The 17124-nt window shown below is 35.5% G+C and overlaps 1 protein-coding gene across 2 annotated transcripts in view; it reads right to left on the bottom strand.

Moving 5' to 3' along the window:
* The window catches only part of CCDC102B (coiled-coil domain containing 102B), a 796232-nt gene that overhangs the window by 551058 nt on the left and 228050 nt on the right, over positions 1–17124 (bottom strand). For both annotated transcript variants that reach the window (XM_078153543.1, XM_020985624.1), the window contains one exon: positions 9977–10186. In XM_078153543.1, the coding sequence (XP_078009669.1) occupies positions 9977–10186 (210 nt within the window). The remainder of the gene's footprint in view (positions 1–9976; positions 10187–17124) is intronic.

Raw genomic sequence — 17124 nt, 5'->3', positions numbered from 1 at the left:
ATATTTACTAGGAAGAGAAATCCTGTATGTTGAATAGTAGATATGAAAGGGTCCTTAGTATTAATGTAATCATATCTCTTCATTTTTATAAATACAAAAACTAAGGCCCAGAGTCATCTTCAGTAGCACAGGATATCATATCTACCTTCCTAGAAAATTATTCATCCGGTTATAAGATTTAGAATCACAAGTGGCCTTGCTACTTATATGTGTGAGAGAAAGCGTGTTAGTAGAAAGAGCGCTGGCATGAATTCAGGAGAGACTCCCACCTCCAGGATTTAAGAGCTGTGATAATGTGATCAAGTCACATATCTTCTCTGAGCCTGATTATTTACTTTTACAAATAGTCTATTATGGATATCAGTGAGAGAGCCCACACTACTTCCTGAGACACCCCATCATTCCATTCTGCTTTGAAATACTTCTAATTGTTAAGAAGGCTCTACCTATCTCTCTCTCTCTCTCTCTCTCTCTCTCTCTCTCTCTCTCTCTCTCTCTCTCTCTCTTTCTCTCTCTCTCTCTCTCTCTCTCTCTCTCTCTCTCTTTTCTCTCTCTCTCTCTCTCTCTCTCTCTCTCTCTTCCTCTCTCTCTCTCTCTCTCTCTCTCTCTCTCTCTCTCTCTCTCTCTCTCACACACACACACACACACACACACACATCATAGTTTCTTCTTTCTGTGGCCAAAAAAAAATATTTAATCCTTCTTTCCTAAAATAGTCTTTTAAATGCTTAAAGAGAGCTATTACATTCCCCTTGAGCTTTCCCTTCTCCAGATTACAAAACCCCAGTTCATTTAATAGTTTCTCATTTCTCATGGGCATCATTCCAATTGCCTTCCTCTAGACATGTACAACTTGTTCAATATTATTTACAAAACATGATGCTAAGAACAGAACACAGTACTCCAAATATGTCTTAACTAAGGCAGAATACAGAAGGATTATCGTTCCTTTATCCTAAAAAGCTATGCTTTTCTTCATGCAGTCCAAGACTGCATTAACTTTTTTTGGCTTACATATCATACTGCTGACTCATATGTATTGAGCTTGCAGTCCACTAAAACCACTAGTTCTTGTTTTTTTCAGATTGAGTTCTGTCTTTTCTATACATAGATATTGATTTCATGAATGTAATGTAAGTCTTTAAATATATCCCTGTTAAATTTCAACATATTTAACTAGGCCCAGTTTTCTGGCATGTCAATATCTTTTTTGTATCTTGACTCTCTAAGCTTACATATAAGCTGTTCCTCCTAGCTTTGTGTTATCTGACAACTTGATAAGAGACTATCATTCTATAAATTTTTCTCACTTAAAAAAACTAACAAGTATACTGTACTATCCTGTTGGGGTTTTTTTAGTGAAAGCTATTTTAAGAAAGCTCAAAAGAAGATAATCAAGATAAAAACCCACTTATCCTAAAATAAAGCTGTGCAATGTTACCATCATTCTTTTAAAGACATTGAAGTTTGAGGAAAACAGCATTTTATACGTGGTAGGAGCTTGTCAGTTGTTGAAATGAAAGAATGAATAAATGAAATCCTAAAGGAGCTTTTAATTTCCTCTCTATATAAAATGGCTCCCTTCTGAAGTTCTTTCAGTTCTGATTTATAATCATTATTCAATCCATAGATCACTTCCTCGTTCAAAAATTGATTCTTTTATCTTGTCTTTGTATTTTGCTTAGTTTTTTTTTTTTATGAAGCAGTATATTGTGTATTAGAAAGAGAATTAGAGAGTTATATAAGTGTGTATATCCTCTGACCCAGTAAATTGGACCCCAATTATTTTCAGGGTGATTAGAGGGGCAGCTGGGTGGCACAGTGGATAGAGCTCCAGCCTTGGAGTCAGGAGGACCCAAGTTCAAATCTGGCCTCAGATGCTTGACACTTACTAGCTGTGTGACCCTGGGCAAGTCACTTAACCCCGACTGCCTCAATAAAAAGAAGAAAAAAAAAGACTAATAACATCAAGGTGATTAGAGAAAAAAGAAAAGAACCTATACATTCAAAAGTATTTATAGCAGGTCTCTTTGTGGTGTCAAAGAATTGGAAATTGAAAGGATACCCACCAGTTGGAAAATGGCTAAACAAGTTGTGTTATATGATTGAAATGGAATACTACTGCATTGTAAAAAATAATGAGCAGATTGGTATTAGAAGAAACATGGAAAGATTTTCATGAAATATTGAAGAATGACATGAGCAGAATCAAGAGATCATTGTATACAGTAACAGCAGTATTGTTCAAAGAATAACTGTGAACCACTAAGCTATTCTAATATCATAAATACTCAAATCAACTACAAAGGACCTGTGAAGGAAGATATTCACTTCCAGAGAAAGAACTTATAAATAGATGTATGACATAGTTTTTCATATATACAAGCACATATACATATGTGTGTGTGTCTGTGTGTGTGTGTATGTGTGTGTGTGTGTGTGTGTGTGAAATGGCAGCTTTCTAAGTGCAAGGTGGGGAGGGAAGAAGAGAGGGAGGGAAATAGTTCAGAACTTAAAATGTAACAAAACAAATAAAGAAAACTAATTTTTTAAGAACATTGGCCTTAGACTCACAAGGCTTCAGTTTAAATCTAGACTTGACCAAAACTGTGTGGCCATCTTCTTGAGCCTCAGTTTCCTCATCTGTGAAAATTAAGATAACTATTGAATTTAATTCAGCAAGCATTTATTAAGCACCTATGATCTAACACATTCTGTGCTAGATCATGGAGGTATAAAGAGTATGACTTGTCTTCATTGCTAAAGGTTTTTGTTGTGGGTTTTTTTTTTTGTTTAAGAAAATTCAGGATTATAAAAAGCAACAAAGGTGGCCTAGCCATTCCAGATCTTAAATTGTATTATAAAGCAGCAATCATCAAAACTACTTGGTACTGGCTAAGAAATAGAGTGGTGGATCAGTGGAATATGTTAAATATACAAGACACAGTGGTCAATGACTATAGTAATCTACTATTTGATAAACCCAAAGATCCCAGCTTTTGAGAAAAACTGCTGGGAAAACTGGAAAAAAGTATGGCAGAAACTAGGCATAGAACAAAATCTCACACCGTATACCAAAATAAAGGCAAAATGGGTTCATGATTTAGATATAAAGGCTGATACTATAAGCAAACTGGGAAAGAAAGGAATAGTTTACTTATCAGATCTATGGAGAACAGAAGAATTCAAGACCAAACAGGAGATAGAGAACATTATGAAATGCAAAATGGATAACTTTGATTACATTAAATTGAAAAGTTTTTGCACAAAGAAAGCCAATGCAACTAAGATTAGAAGGAAGGTAGAAAATTGGGTAAGATTTTTGCAACCAATCTCTCTGATAAGGGCTTCATTTCTAAAATATATAGAAAATTAAGTCAAATTTATAAGAATACAAGTCATTCCTCAATTGAGAAATGGTCAAAGGCTATGAACAGGCAGTTCTCAGATGAAGAAATTAAAGCCATCTATAGTCATATGAAAAAATGCTCTAAATCACTATTGATTAGAGAAATGAAAATCAAAACCACGTCACACCTATCAGATTGGCCGAGATGACAAAACAAGAAAATGATAAATGTTGGAGAAGATGTGCGAAAATTGGAACACTAATGCATTGTTGGTAGAGTTGTGAAATGATCCAACCATTTTGGAGAGCAATTTGGAACTACGCCCAAAAGGCTTTAAAAATGTGCATGCCCTTTGACCCAGCAATAGCACTTCTAGGGCTAAATCCCAAAGAGATCACACAAATGGGAAAAGGACCCACATGCACAAAAATATTCTTAGCAGCTCTTTTTGTGGTGACAAAGAATTGGAAATTGTGAGGATGCCTATCAACTGGGGAATGGCTGAGCAAGTTGTGTATATGAATGTAATGGAATACTACTATGCTATAAGAAATGATGAACAGGCTGACTTCAGAAAAACCTGGAAAGATATGTATGGTCTGATGCTGAGTGAAGTGAGCAGAACCAAGAGAATGTTGTACATACTAACAGCCATGTTGTGCAATTACCAATACTGATAAATTTAACCCTTCCTAGCAATACAAGGATCTAAGACATCTCCAAAGGCCTCATGATGTAAAAAAGAAAGACATATAAAATTTGAATGCAGATTGAAACATGGTATTTGCTATTTTTTTTCCTCTTCTGTTGAGTTTTGTTTCTTCGTTCTGGTGGTTCCTCCTATCCTTTCTAATTCTTACTTACAACATCACTAATGTGAAAATATGTTTAATAAGAATGTGTATGTATATATATATATATAGCTTATATCAGATGATGCGCCGTCTTGAGGAGGTTGGTGAGGAGGAAGGGGGAGAAAAATTTTACACTCAAAATCATATGGAAGTGATTGTTGATAAATCAAAATAAATTAATTAATATAAAGGGGAAAAAAAGGAACATGAAACCAAACAATAAGACAAAGAAGCAAAAGCATAATTTAACATGTTTTTCCTATATGCTGTAGAGGCTTAACATTTCTTTACCATTGGTTATATTGAGGAAGGGGTGGAAGAAGATTTGGTTTTAGTTGGGATAGAGGATATTAATTTTCTAGATCAGATAGAATAATAATAATAATAAACTATTTTTATATAGTGTTTATTATGCTATAAATACTAAGAACTTTATTATTATTATTATCTCATTTGGTCCTTGCAATGACTCTAGAGGTAGGTCCCCATCTTTCAGTAGAGGAAACAGGATTTAGTGACTTGCCTAGGATCACATAGATAATAAATGTAAAAAAAAATCAATAAAAATAGAAAAAAACAGAAAAAGGAAATGATCTGACTGAATTCAGTTTTTTTTTCCTGCTGTTTTCTGTTATACTTTGTGGATACATACAACCTTATGTGTATGTCTTCAACACTGTTCTGCCTATATAGGTATCATTTGGTATTCACTTTTATCCTCCTGCTTGTCAGATCCAATTCAAGAACAGGAATTACTGGCCCAGTATGCAGATGAAAGAATTAGGTAAGGTTTCTTCTGTGTAACACTGTAGCAATGCAATTCAATTCTGTTCAGCAAGTATTCATTGACTGAAGAGCATAGCACCGATCTTTATGTGGATATAGCAATATATGACATGGGGCCTACTTTCAAGAAACTTATAATCTTCTTGGAGGGAAAAGCCATACATATACAAAACAATTAGAGGTAAACATAAGAAAGCAAATACTAAATTGAATATAGCCAAATATTCCCAAGAAAGGTACATTTTTATTCCATTCATTTTGATAACCATTTATAAGACACCTTTGGGGCAGTTAGGGGGCAAAGTGGATAGAGTGCCAGTCCTGAAGTCAGGAAAACTCATCTTCCTGAGTTCAAATCTGACCTAATACACTTACTGTGTGACCCTGGGCAAATCACTTAACCCTGTTTGCCTCAGTTTCCTCATTTGTAAAATTAGTTGGAGAAGGAGATAGCAAAGCACTCCAATATCTTTGCTAAGAAAACCTTAAATGAGATCGTAAAAGTAAGACATGACTGAAAAAATGACTAACAACAAAAACAAGAAACCTACCATGTGGTATGCCCTGGAGTACATAGAACTGAAAAAAATTAAATTCTCTGCTTTTAAGGAACTTGTAGTCTAATAGGAAAAAAAATACATCCTGGCATATAGTAAGCCCCTAATTATGCTGATTCTATCTATCTATCTTCATCTATTCCTCCCTCTGCCCCTTTTCTCATTAGTAAATTATTCCTAGAACCTCTGTTTTGTGGAAGGACCCAGACCCACCATCCTTCAATCTCTAGATTTCGTTAGCATTACCCTATGTGGGAACCCTCCCACCACCTCTTTTTATGTCTTATCCTTTCCTTTACAAAAATGTAAGCTACTAGAGGGTAAAAATTGTCTTTCTTTCTCCTTGTATTAGTTTCCGTAGCACTTAGCATAGGAGTGCTTAATAAATGCCTGTTGACTTGATTACTCAACTATCTGTCCACACAAGCATGACAAAGGGTAGCTATTTCCTACATCTTGAACAGTCTTTCCTCTTCTAGCAGAATTCTTGTTTTCCTTAAAGACTCATCTCCCTTATCAAATTACCTTTTTCTGTCTGAATTTGCATACATTTTGTATCACTTACTACTATAGCCTTTTAACCAGACTTCTGAGAGGCAGGAACTATTTTCTTTTGTCTCTGTGTCTCTTTACCTGACAATTTCCGACACATTGAAGATACTCAATAAATGTTTATTGAATTTGCCAAATGGAATAATGCAGAAATCATATTCATGTAATAAGAAATGTCTAGAATTAGAAACATGAAAGCAAAGTAAGAATACTAGGTAGAGAATGTAACCATTTAAGCCATGAGCATAACATTTCAACAATTTATTTAGGAGAGGGTCAAACCAATAAAAAAAAATAGATAATACATGTCATATACATAAATATACCAAAAGACCAAAGGTGCTTTTTTTTTAATCACTTTTCAAATAGAATTGTGTAGATACTCTGCAGATTACTGCACTAAGCTTACTCATGGTCCTTTGTTTCATTTTTCTCATGTAACAAAGATAAGAAAATAAGTCAGATGTTTTAATAGAACTTCCATCAAATTTATAGTATTCTGTACAAGTATTTAAGTTGCACCAAAAAGCTTATATTAGGTTATTTATCTCAACTTTATTTTCATAATTATTGTTCATGCTAGCTTTGGAGGCACAAGAAGGAAATAATCAATCATTAACCAGCTCAAGCTATTTATGTCAAAGGGGAGGGAAAAAAAGGAACTATAATATGGTATCGCCTACATACGCACATTTTCTAAGTTTGTTTCACTATTTTTATTCTTAAAATTAACCAGTGGGCTCCATTTATATTTATATTAGCAGGTTATTTTTCAAATGTTATTATTATTTTAAAATTCAAACATTATTCCATGAGGAACAATTGATAGTACCACAGAAAATCCATCATCTGATCTCAGTTGATTCATCAGTTTAGCTGAAGCCATGGAACAATGTCATCCCCACCAGAAGACACAGCAGCACAAACATCAATAGAATTAACCTTTTGGTAATAACCACTAAAGGCTTAGCAAATGAAGAACTAATCTATTTATTAATGTTTAAAATACGATTTACCCATTAAAAAGTCAGATCCAGTTTTTGTAAAATACATACATTGCAATGATGCATAAAAATAGATGTATAAGCAACATGTCTGCAAAGAGATTGAGAGCATGAAGTTGATTTGAATCAGTTCACCTGAAAGAACCTTTATCTTAACCTTTATCTTTTGAATCACTAGCGCATTTTTAATTTTGTTCTGAGAAAAAAAAAACTATTTTAATCTAGCATCTAGTCCAGGGAAAGGAGAAAAGAAATGGAAATTTGCTTGAAAGTCTTGGATAGACTATTAATTCTCAATATTTCATGTCCCATATTGGAAGCTCATTTTCAAAGTTTTCATTTTTGAGTATACTTTGTTGAAAGTGTTTTTCACTGAGATTTTTCAAAAATATAAACTCATTCTCAATTCCCATTGACAATGTATCAGGATATACACATTTCTATAGGTAATTTGTGTTGAATAAGGAACTATTTTTAGAAGTAATAACAATATTTGCTGTAGGAAAATGTGAGATTTTAATAGGCTAATTTTTTTATTCATCTAGAGATCTAGAAATAGGGAACTACTTCTTGTTCTCATATAAAACAGAAAAAAAAAAAACACATGTGAGGCCTTATTAGCATGCTCAGTATCCCAGAACACACATGGTTGAGTATGCCTAATGATCAAACTTTGAACTCTATTGGAGCATACAAAGACCCAGAAGATACTGTGACTCACCAGTATAAAACCTACTCTTAGGAGGAATGAGGACTTCAAGAGAGAGGATTTATAAGTAAATTACTGTATCCTCCTTGTAGAGAATGATTTCTTGAGGTTATGGACTTTTCATGATTTAGGAAAGACACTGTTGAAGTCTTTTGAAAAGACTAATAATGTCAGGGTGGTACTCAAAATAATTTAGAATCCTCAAAATTATCTCAGTCATTGTGATTGGCATAAGCTTGATGCAGATGTTTTAGATTCAAATATCCAGACAGAGATGTACAGATGAGAATTCCAATGGCCAAATAGGAGTAAAATTAGCCTGGAAGTTGTCTATGGATAGGATCTGGCAAATTTCAGGCATGCCAAACACCATTCCCCTTGATTTTCAGTCATAACTCTGTTGTCATATGTCATTTCATTTTGGTGTGCCCTAGGAAAGTGTCCAAATAATTTGAAGACAGATTTTTGCTGTTCATTTAATATTTAATAGAAAGATCAAGGACATTTGTGACACTTTTAGATAAATTCTGAACAATATATAACCCTAAAATACAGAAATGATGTGCATGTTAGAACCAAATAACTTTATGATTATGTTAGTGATTTCAATGAATATGAATTATACAAGTGTTGTGAATACCCTGCTGTAGGATGAAAACTGCAATCACTGAAAAACAATGATTTAGTTTAAAGATTAAATGCCTAAATCAAGAACAACCAGTGTGATATTGCAAGGTGATATTGCACTGCTTCAGTGTGGAAGCCATTTGAGAGAAAAGACAAAAGTAGAAAGGGAAAAAAAAGATTATAACATACTAACAATGTATAAATTTTCACTTCTGGCCATTAAAATTTTAGAATTTAGTTATTTTTTCAAAATATAACATTTTTTTCATTGCTAAAAGTCTAAACTTTGAATGTAGAAAATTCAGGAACCTGCCAGGTTATCAAAGACAGTGAGTAAAATCAATGTGATATCGTGCCTTAAAATCTTTACGAGCTTTTAAAGGAGGAAAATATGGCATGCTAACTTCCCTCAAAGCCATATAAAGTGTCATCTCCTACATGAGCCATTTCCTTATCTGCCCTCCCTTAAGCTGCACTCTTTCCTTACCTGCCACCCCCCCCCCAAATTAGATTATATTTACTTTGGCTATATTTTGTATCCACTTATTTGTGTGCTTGTCATTTGACCTGAAAGAATGTAAGCTCCTTAAGGTAAGGAACTGTTTCCTTTTCTATATCTGCATTTTTAGTGCCTAATATAGGGCCTGACATATAGTAGGCAATTAATAACTTCTTGGTGATCAATTGATGGTTTCCAATAAAAGGGAAATAAAATAGTGTTACTGATATACTAATTACATATAAATTACATTAAAATTTGTTACATTACAAATAAAAGTGATAATATAAACTATGACTTAAAAATTCTAAAACTATATGCAAAATATGTTCCCTCCAATAATTCTGAAGATCTTTACAGAATTATAAAGAAAAAATAATTTTAGACAATACGGGTTTTTTAGTGAATATTTTGAATTCCATGTTGAATATATATCACTGCACGTGCATATGTCTATAATGCTCTCTGGAATTTGTTTTAAAATTGATATTTAGAATTCTTTGTAAAATCATCTTATCTGATCTTGATTACATATGAACCAGAGATAAGCAAACAACAGGCTAAATCTATCAAGTGTTTACTAAGATTGCTGCTGAGTAATTGCTTACTGAGTAATTACTGGAATTGATGGGACAAGACACTTGGTGTGAATAAGGTCAATTGCTTGGAAAATGCACAGAGAATGAAACACAACAGGCCAAGTAAGTCATAAAGACTAAATACATTTTTCTAAGATTTCTTGTCATTAGGGTGAAATCTTTGAAACCACAGATTTCTTGAAGTTCTTGAGAGGCTTTGACATAATCTAAAACTTCAATACAAAATCACTGATGTTCTAAGTTTTCAAATTCATGAACCAAAAAGTGATTTTTCAAGTTAGAGAATCAAAAACCTGGCATGATACTTTTCTGCTTTCATCTTAAATGGCAGAAAAGAGACAAGTCAAACATGGAGACTTAGGTCAAACTTGAAGATAACTAGGCATTAAAAACTGGATATATGCAAGTAAAGAAGTGTACTTCAAAGTAGAATCCATACCTTGTTTTTCTCTAGCAGCTCACTTTGTGACATCTTCAAATCAGGACCTTGAGAGGTTACAGCTAATGGATTTTTTTTATCCAAAAGTTCTTCCATTTCTTTCACCTGGGCCTTTAACCTTCTATTGTCTCTTTCCAGTCCTTGTTTTTCTGTTTCAAGTATCTCCCTCTTGCCCCACTCAGAGGCGCTCTCAGCCTGCAGTCTCTCCAGCTGAAAAAATACAATACAAAAAAAAAAAACCAGCATGGGATACATGTAATGCCAAACTACTAGAGAATTCAAACAAATGACACTTGCTGAGAAGGTTTGATAGCAAATTCAGAGAAGTAATTGTTACTTTTATTTTTTAAAGAGATATGTCTTTAAGAACTCAGAGGGGAAATACATTTGTCTGAAATTGGCATGTTTGAGAAGCTGACAAAAACACTAAGCTCTAAGGCTAAATATGTTCATGGATAAACTGGATTCTGATATAGCTAACCTAGTAATTTTGCCAAAATGTATAATTAATAATGAACACAATCAAACTAATTCTGTGGCAATCTGCATTGTCCTCACTATTCCCTCTGACTAACTCAAAGTTGACCTTTAAGTAGAAATCCTTAAGCAATCCTACCCATTGAAGCAGAGATAATCAAAGGAGCAATTAGGGCATGTTTCTATAAACTATTTCTAGGTGACCTTGACTTAACACATGGGCTCTGTGTAAAAGTCCATTTAAAAGTCTGTTCTTTGGAACTCATCATTATTTTTTTCCTGTAAAAACATTATGATAAATGATAATTAGCTTCATAGCTTAGCCTATAAAAGGTATTATAGCTCATGAGTTAGCTGAAATAACAATAGCTAGAATTTATATAGCACATTAAAGTTTGCAAAACACCTTACATATGTTACCTAATGTTATCCTCCCAACCAACCTATGAGGTACTATAATTGTCTTCATTTTACAAATGAGGAAATTGAGGCAGACAGAGGATTACTGATTTGTTGAGGACCACACAGAAAAGTAAGAGATTGAAGCAGGCAAATTCAGACTCATGTTCCTAACTCCAAGTCCATCACTCTAACCAATACACCACTTTCTTTCCTTTGAACAATGAGATCGTTTGAATCCTTCTGATCACTGAGGTTAACTGGGTGGGAGAAGGGAATAAAGAATAGGGAAGTTACTCTTCAAGGCTCCATGAAATGTAGCAGTCGGTGTCAGTCTCTGGGGAAATATTTCAAGGAGGCTCTAGAACAGGAGTTCTTATTCTATGAACTTCTCTAAACTTGTCTGTTCTTTTAAAATATTTTAATAACTACTTCAATAAATCTAATTTCCTTTTGAATCCTATATATGTCATTTTACATATTTATAAACATTCTGAAAAAGGAGTCCAATAGAGTTCAAAGTGTGGTCATTAGGCATACTCAACCACGTCTGTTCTGGTATAGTGGGCATGCTAATGAAGCCTCGCATGTTTGTTTGTTTGTTTGTTTGTTTTTTTCCTGGAGTGGTTGCAGTGAAGGAGAATGCTATGAAGCTGGTGTATATTTTGCCAATCAAAACTAATGTAGTCAACAAGCTTGTATGCCTACCAAAACGAGTGAATGACAGGCTCACGAAAATACAATTGCCACTTACAAGAAAACATCATGCCACCATCATCAGTGCGTATACTCCAACCATGACAAACCCTGATGAGGTCAAAGAAAAATTTTATGAATACCTAGGGATCTTTGTCATCAATGTGCCAAAAGAGACAAGCTAATAACTCTGGGTGACTTTAATATTAGAGTAGACTCAGACAAGCAAATTTGGCAGGGAGTGCTAGGGAGGAATGGAATGTTCACTTACTACTAAAGATTGTGCATCTCATAACCTTCTCAACCCCAACACTGTCTTCCACTTACCTAAATGCAATGAAACTTCATGGATGCACCCTCAGAGCAAACTTTTAACAGACTATGAGATTGTAAAGAGAAGACACAGACAGGATGTGAGAGTAATGAAGGCAATGTGTGGAACAGAGTGCTAGACTGATCATAGACTTGTCCTCTCCAAGCTAAATATTCACATTTAATAACAGCAGTGATCCCAAGGCAAAATGACTACCAGAAGAATTAATGCCAACAGATTAGAATTTTTGAGCAAGAACAGTTTGTTGCTAACTTGGAAGGAAAGTCGAGCTAATACATAGTTGAAAACAGTGGAGTGGAAAAGAAGCGGGCAGTTTTCAGAGATTTGGTGTACAGAACTACATTTACTCATCTGGGTCAGAACACTCGCAAACATCAAGACTGGTTTGACAAAAATGATGAGAAAATTCAGAAGCTGTTAAACAAAAAAGGAGAACTCCAGAAGGTTTACCAGCAGAATAGTTCATCCATCTCTAAGAAAGCAGCATTTAATTCCATCGAAAGTAAAGTACAAGTGAAGCTTAGAGTGATGCAGGATTCTTGGCTCAGTAAAAAAGCAGATTAAATTCAGTTTTATGCTGATAATAACAATCCAAAACACTTCTATGATGCTCTGAAGGATATTTATGGGCCAACAACCTGTAGAGCATCTGAACTACTCAGTGTTATTGGATCCACATTGATTAGTGATAAGGATGTGATAGAGAGATGGGCTGAACACTTTCACAGTGTTCTCAGCAGACCATCATCAATCAGTGCTGAAGCTATTGACCATTTACTTCAGGTTAAAGTCAAACTCCTACTAGCTGAAGTTCCAACTGAAGGAGAGGTTTTGAATGCCATTAGGCTACTTTCATGTGGCAAAGCACATGTTGCTGATTCTATTCCAACTGAGATTTGTAAAGTAGGGAATCTAGTGTTCATACAAAAACTGACTGAAATTTTCCGGGTTATATGGCAAGAGGAGGTTATCACCCAGGAGGTCAAAGATGCCTTCATTGTCCATCTATATAAAGGTAAAGGAAATAGTTTGTCCTGTGACAATCACAAGGAGATCTCTCTCTTAGTCATTGCTGGCAAGATTCTTGCCAGAGTCCTCCTTAATAGGCTGATCCTCACCTAGAAGATGGTCACCTACCTGACAGACAGTGTGGCTTCAGAAATAACCAAGGAATGATCAATCTGGAGTTTGCTGTCCAACAACTCCAGAATCAATGCCAGGAGCAAAACAGAGGCCTATATACAACATTTATTGATCTGACCAAGGCCTTTGAAACTGTCAGTCATGAGGGCATAGAAAAAATTATGTCAGAATTTTGTTACCCGGATAAGTTCAGCACTGTATATCAATTTCACAATGGCATGCTTGCCCAGATTTGAATAATGAACAATGCTTTTGTGCTTTCTTAGTCACCAGTGGAGTGAAAGAAGGCTATGTGCTTGCTCCAATGCTTTTCCATGATTCTCTCAGCCATGTTGTCAAATGCCTCTAATGAAGATGAACAAGGCATAAAGTTAGCCACTCCATCAATGGTAAATATTTCACCTTGAAAAGGCTACAATCCAAGACCAAAATGGAGGGAGTGTTCATGTATGATTTTCTGTTTGCAAATGATTGTGGACTCAATGTAGCCTATGAAGCTTAGATGCAAGAAAGTATGGATTGATTCTCTGCTGCTTGTGCTAATTTTGGCTTAACAATTAACACCAAGAAAACATAGGTGCTCCATCAGCTAGCACCACACCATCCATACATGGAACCACTGGTTACAAAAAGTGGAGATAGTTTGAATGCTGTGGATAAGTTCACTTCTTTGGCAGTGTACTTTTCAGGGTTAACATATTGACAATGAGGTTGATGCATGCATTGCCAGAACTAGCTCAGTGTTTGGGAGGCTCCAAAGGAAAGTATGGGAAAGAAGAGGTATTAGACTGACTATCAAACTGAAGGTCTACAGAGCCATTGTGCTGACCTCATTGTTGTATGTCTGTGAAACCTGGACAGCGTACTAGCATAATGCCAGGGGACTGAATCACTTCCATTTGAATTCTCTTAGGAAGGTTCTTAAGATCACCTTGCAGGAAAAGATACTAGACACTGAGGTCTTCTCTCAAACTAAACTGCCAAGCATTCAGACTTTACTGCAGAGAGTGAAACTGATGAGTTGACCACAGTGTTTGAATGCTAGATGTATGCTTGCCAAAAAGACTATTTTATGGAGAACTCACACAGGGCAAGCACTCATATGGTGGTTAGAAAAAGTGATACAAGGACACTCTCAAGATCTCCTTTAAGAATTTTAGAATTGGGGGCAGCTAGGTGGCACAGTGGATAGAGCACCAGCCCTGAAGTCAGGACAACCTGAGTTCAAATCTGGCCTCAGACCAAACACTTGACACTTACTAGCTATGTGGCCCTGGCAAGTCATTTAACCACAATTGCCTAAAATAAAAAAAGAATGTTGGAATTGATTGTGTGACATAGGAGACACTGGCATACGACTGCCCAGTATGGCATGCCCTCATTAGATAAGGTGCTGTGCTACATGAGCAAAGCAGAATTGAAGTAGCTCAAGAGAAACACGAGTTGTGAAAATTTAGAGAATCCACCCCAAATGGTCACATGGACTATTTGTGCCTGATCTATGGTAGAGCATTCCAAGCTTCTATTGGTTTGCTCAGCCAGAGTTGGACACAGTATAACTTGACTCAATCATAGTGATGTCCTCTTCTTTTGTCCTCTTCAAGAACAAAGGACAACAACTAATCTAGATTTCAGATCAGATATTTCATATCCTTATGGGTAAAATGGTGAAATGTAGATTGATATGCAATCTAAAATAGGACTCAATGAGATCATTTTCAATTTAGAAGAGGGTCTCTAATTAGTTCTCCAGGGTTCTGTACTTGTCCTTTCCTATGTAACACAAACTAATAACACTTAGAGATGGATCAGGTCTTAGAGATCTCATTCAAGTTCCTTATTTTATAGATGGCACATTGAAACTCATATAAGTTAATTAATTTCTCCAAGGTCAGAAGGTTAACAGAGCTTTCTTTAAACCCATCTCCTTCAAATACATAACTAGTCATCCTTCCATGATGCTACATTTGATCAATGGCATGTTGACATATTAATGGTATATTTACAAAATTTGTAGAGAATACAGGCTGGGAAGGATCATTATTCAAAAATGGAAATTGTTGGAGGCAAAGCCAAGATGGGGGATTAAAGGCAAGGACTGAACTGAGCTCTCCCCCAAACCACTCCAAATACCTTTAAAAAATGACTAAACAACATCTAGAGCAGCAGAACCCACAAAAAGACAGAGTGAAACAAATTTCTAAATTTCAAGACAACTTGGAAGGTAGGCAGGAAAGGTCTGTTGCACCAGGGTAAGAGAGGAACACAGTACAACACAGGTCAAACCAGCACAGACCAACCCCAGAAAATCCAGAACAGACCTCAGGGCAACTTAATCAGTGGCAACAGTGGGAGTTTCTAGACCTCTCAACCCAGAGATACCAAAGATAACTTATGAAGTCAGCAGCAAAGGTCTGTCACACACGGGTAAGAGTGGAGCACAGTCCAAATTTGTGCCAACACAGCATAGCCCCTGCCATAGCAAACCAGGAACAGGCCTTGGGAGTGACTGAATCAGCAGCAGCAGTGGCTGTTTCTGGAGCTCTCAACCCACAGATAATAAGGGTGTCAAACAACTGGTCAGAAGGAGATTACAGGGTTCTTTTTTCTAGCACTGAGGCCGGATTCAAATTCAAATACAAAACTCAAGAGAAGCATTAAAAAGGTAAACAGAAAAGGGAAATCACAAGGGATTTGATAAGGTGAAACTGTTCACATTCCTGTACGGAATATGATATTTGTAATTCATAAGACCTTTCTTATTATTAGTGTAGTTATGAGTATACATAGACAGAGGGCACAGGTAGGAGCTGAATATGAAGGGATCATATATAAAAAAATAAAGGTAAGGGATGAGAGAGGAATGTCGAAAGAGAAAGGGAGAGTAGAATGGAGTAAATTATCTCATAAAAGAGGCAAGAAAAAAGCCTTTAGAGTGGAAGGGAAGGGGGGGAAGTGAGGAGAAGTGAATGAACCTTACTCGTATCAGAATTGTCTCAAAGAGGGAGAAACATACACACTCAATTGGGTATAGAAATCTATCCTGCCCTACAGGAAAAAAGGAGAAGGGGATAGGGGGGCGGTACAAAGGAAGGTATATTGGGGGAGGTGGAGTCAGAAGCAAAACATTTTTGAAGAGAATCAGGGTGGAAGCAGAGAGAGAATAGAATAAATGGGGGATAGTATGAAGTTAAATACAGTTAGCAATAATAACTATGAAAAATACATTTGAAGTAAGTTCCTTTGATAAAGGCCTTATTTGTCAAACATATAGAGTACTGAGTCATATTTATAAAAATAAGAGCCATTTACCAATTAATAAGTGATCAAAAGATATGATCAATTTTCAGATGAAGTATTCAAAGCTATCTATAGCCATATGGGAAAAAAAATACTCTCACTATTGATTGAAGAAAGGTGAATTAAAATATTTCTGAGGTACTACCTCATATGTATTAAATCGTCTAATAGGACAGAAAAAGTAAATGACAAATGTTTGAGGGGATGTGAGAAAAATGAGACATTCATGTGTTGTTGATAGAGTTGTGAACTGATTCAACCATTCTGTACAGCAATTTGGAACTCTGCCCAAAGGGCTATAAAGTCATGCATACCCTTTGACCTAGCAATACAACTACTAGGTCTGTATCCCAAAAGAGATAAAAAACAAAAAGGAAGAGGACCTATGTGTACAAAATATTTATAGCAGCTCTTTTCTGCAGGCAAAGAATTAGAAATTGAGGGGATGCCCATCAACTGAGGAATGGCTGAAAAAGTTCTGGTATGTGATGATGATGAAAATATTATTGTACTGTATAACGTGATGAGCAGGATACTCTCAGAAAAAAGCCTGGAAAGACTTGGATGGGCTGATGCAAAGTGAAATGTACTGTGTACAAGGTAATAGCAATATTGTAATATGATCAGCTATGAATGACAGTTATTCTCAGCAATACAAAAATCCAAGACAACTCTGAAGGAACTATGATGAAAAATGCTATCCATTCCCAGAGAAAGAACTGATGGTATCTGAATACAGATTGAGGCATACCTCTTTTTTTTCAATTTATTTTTCTTTTTTTCTTGTTTCTATGTTTTC

This window comes from Phascolarctos cinereus, unplaced genomic scaffold, assembly GCF_003287225.1.
Source record: "Phascolarctos cinereus isolate Bilbo 61053 unplaced genomic scaffold, phaCin_HiC Scaffold_4;HRSCAF=312, whole genome shotgun sequence".
NCBI lineage: Eukaryota > Metazoa > Chordata > Mammalia > Diprotodontia > Phascolarctidae > Phascolarctos > Phascolarctos cinereus.
The sequence above is the reverse complement of the archived record's forward strand: the minus strand, read 5'-3'. Positions and strand labels throughout refer to the sequence as shown.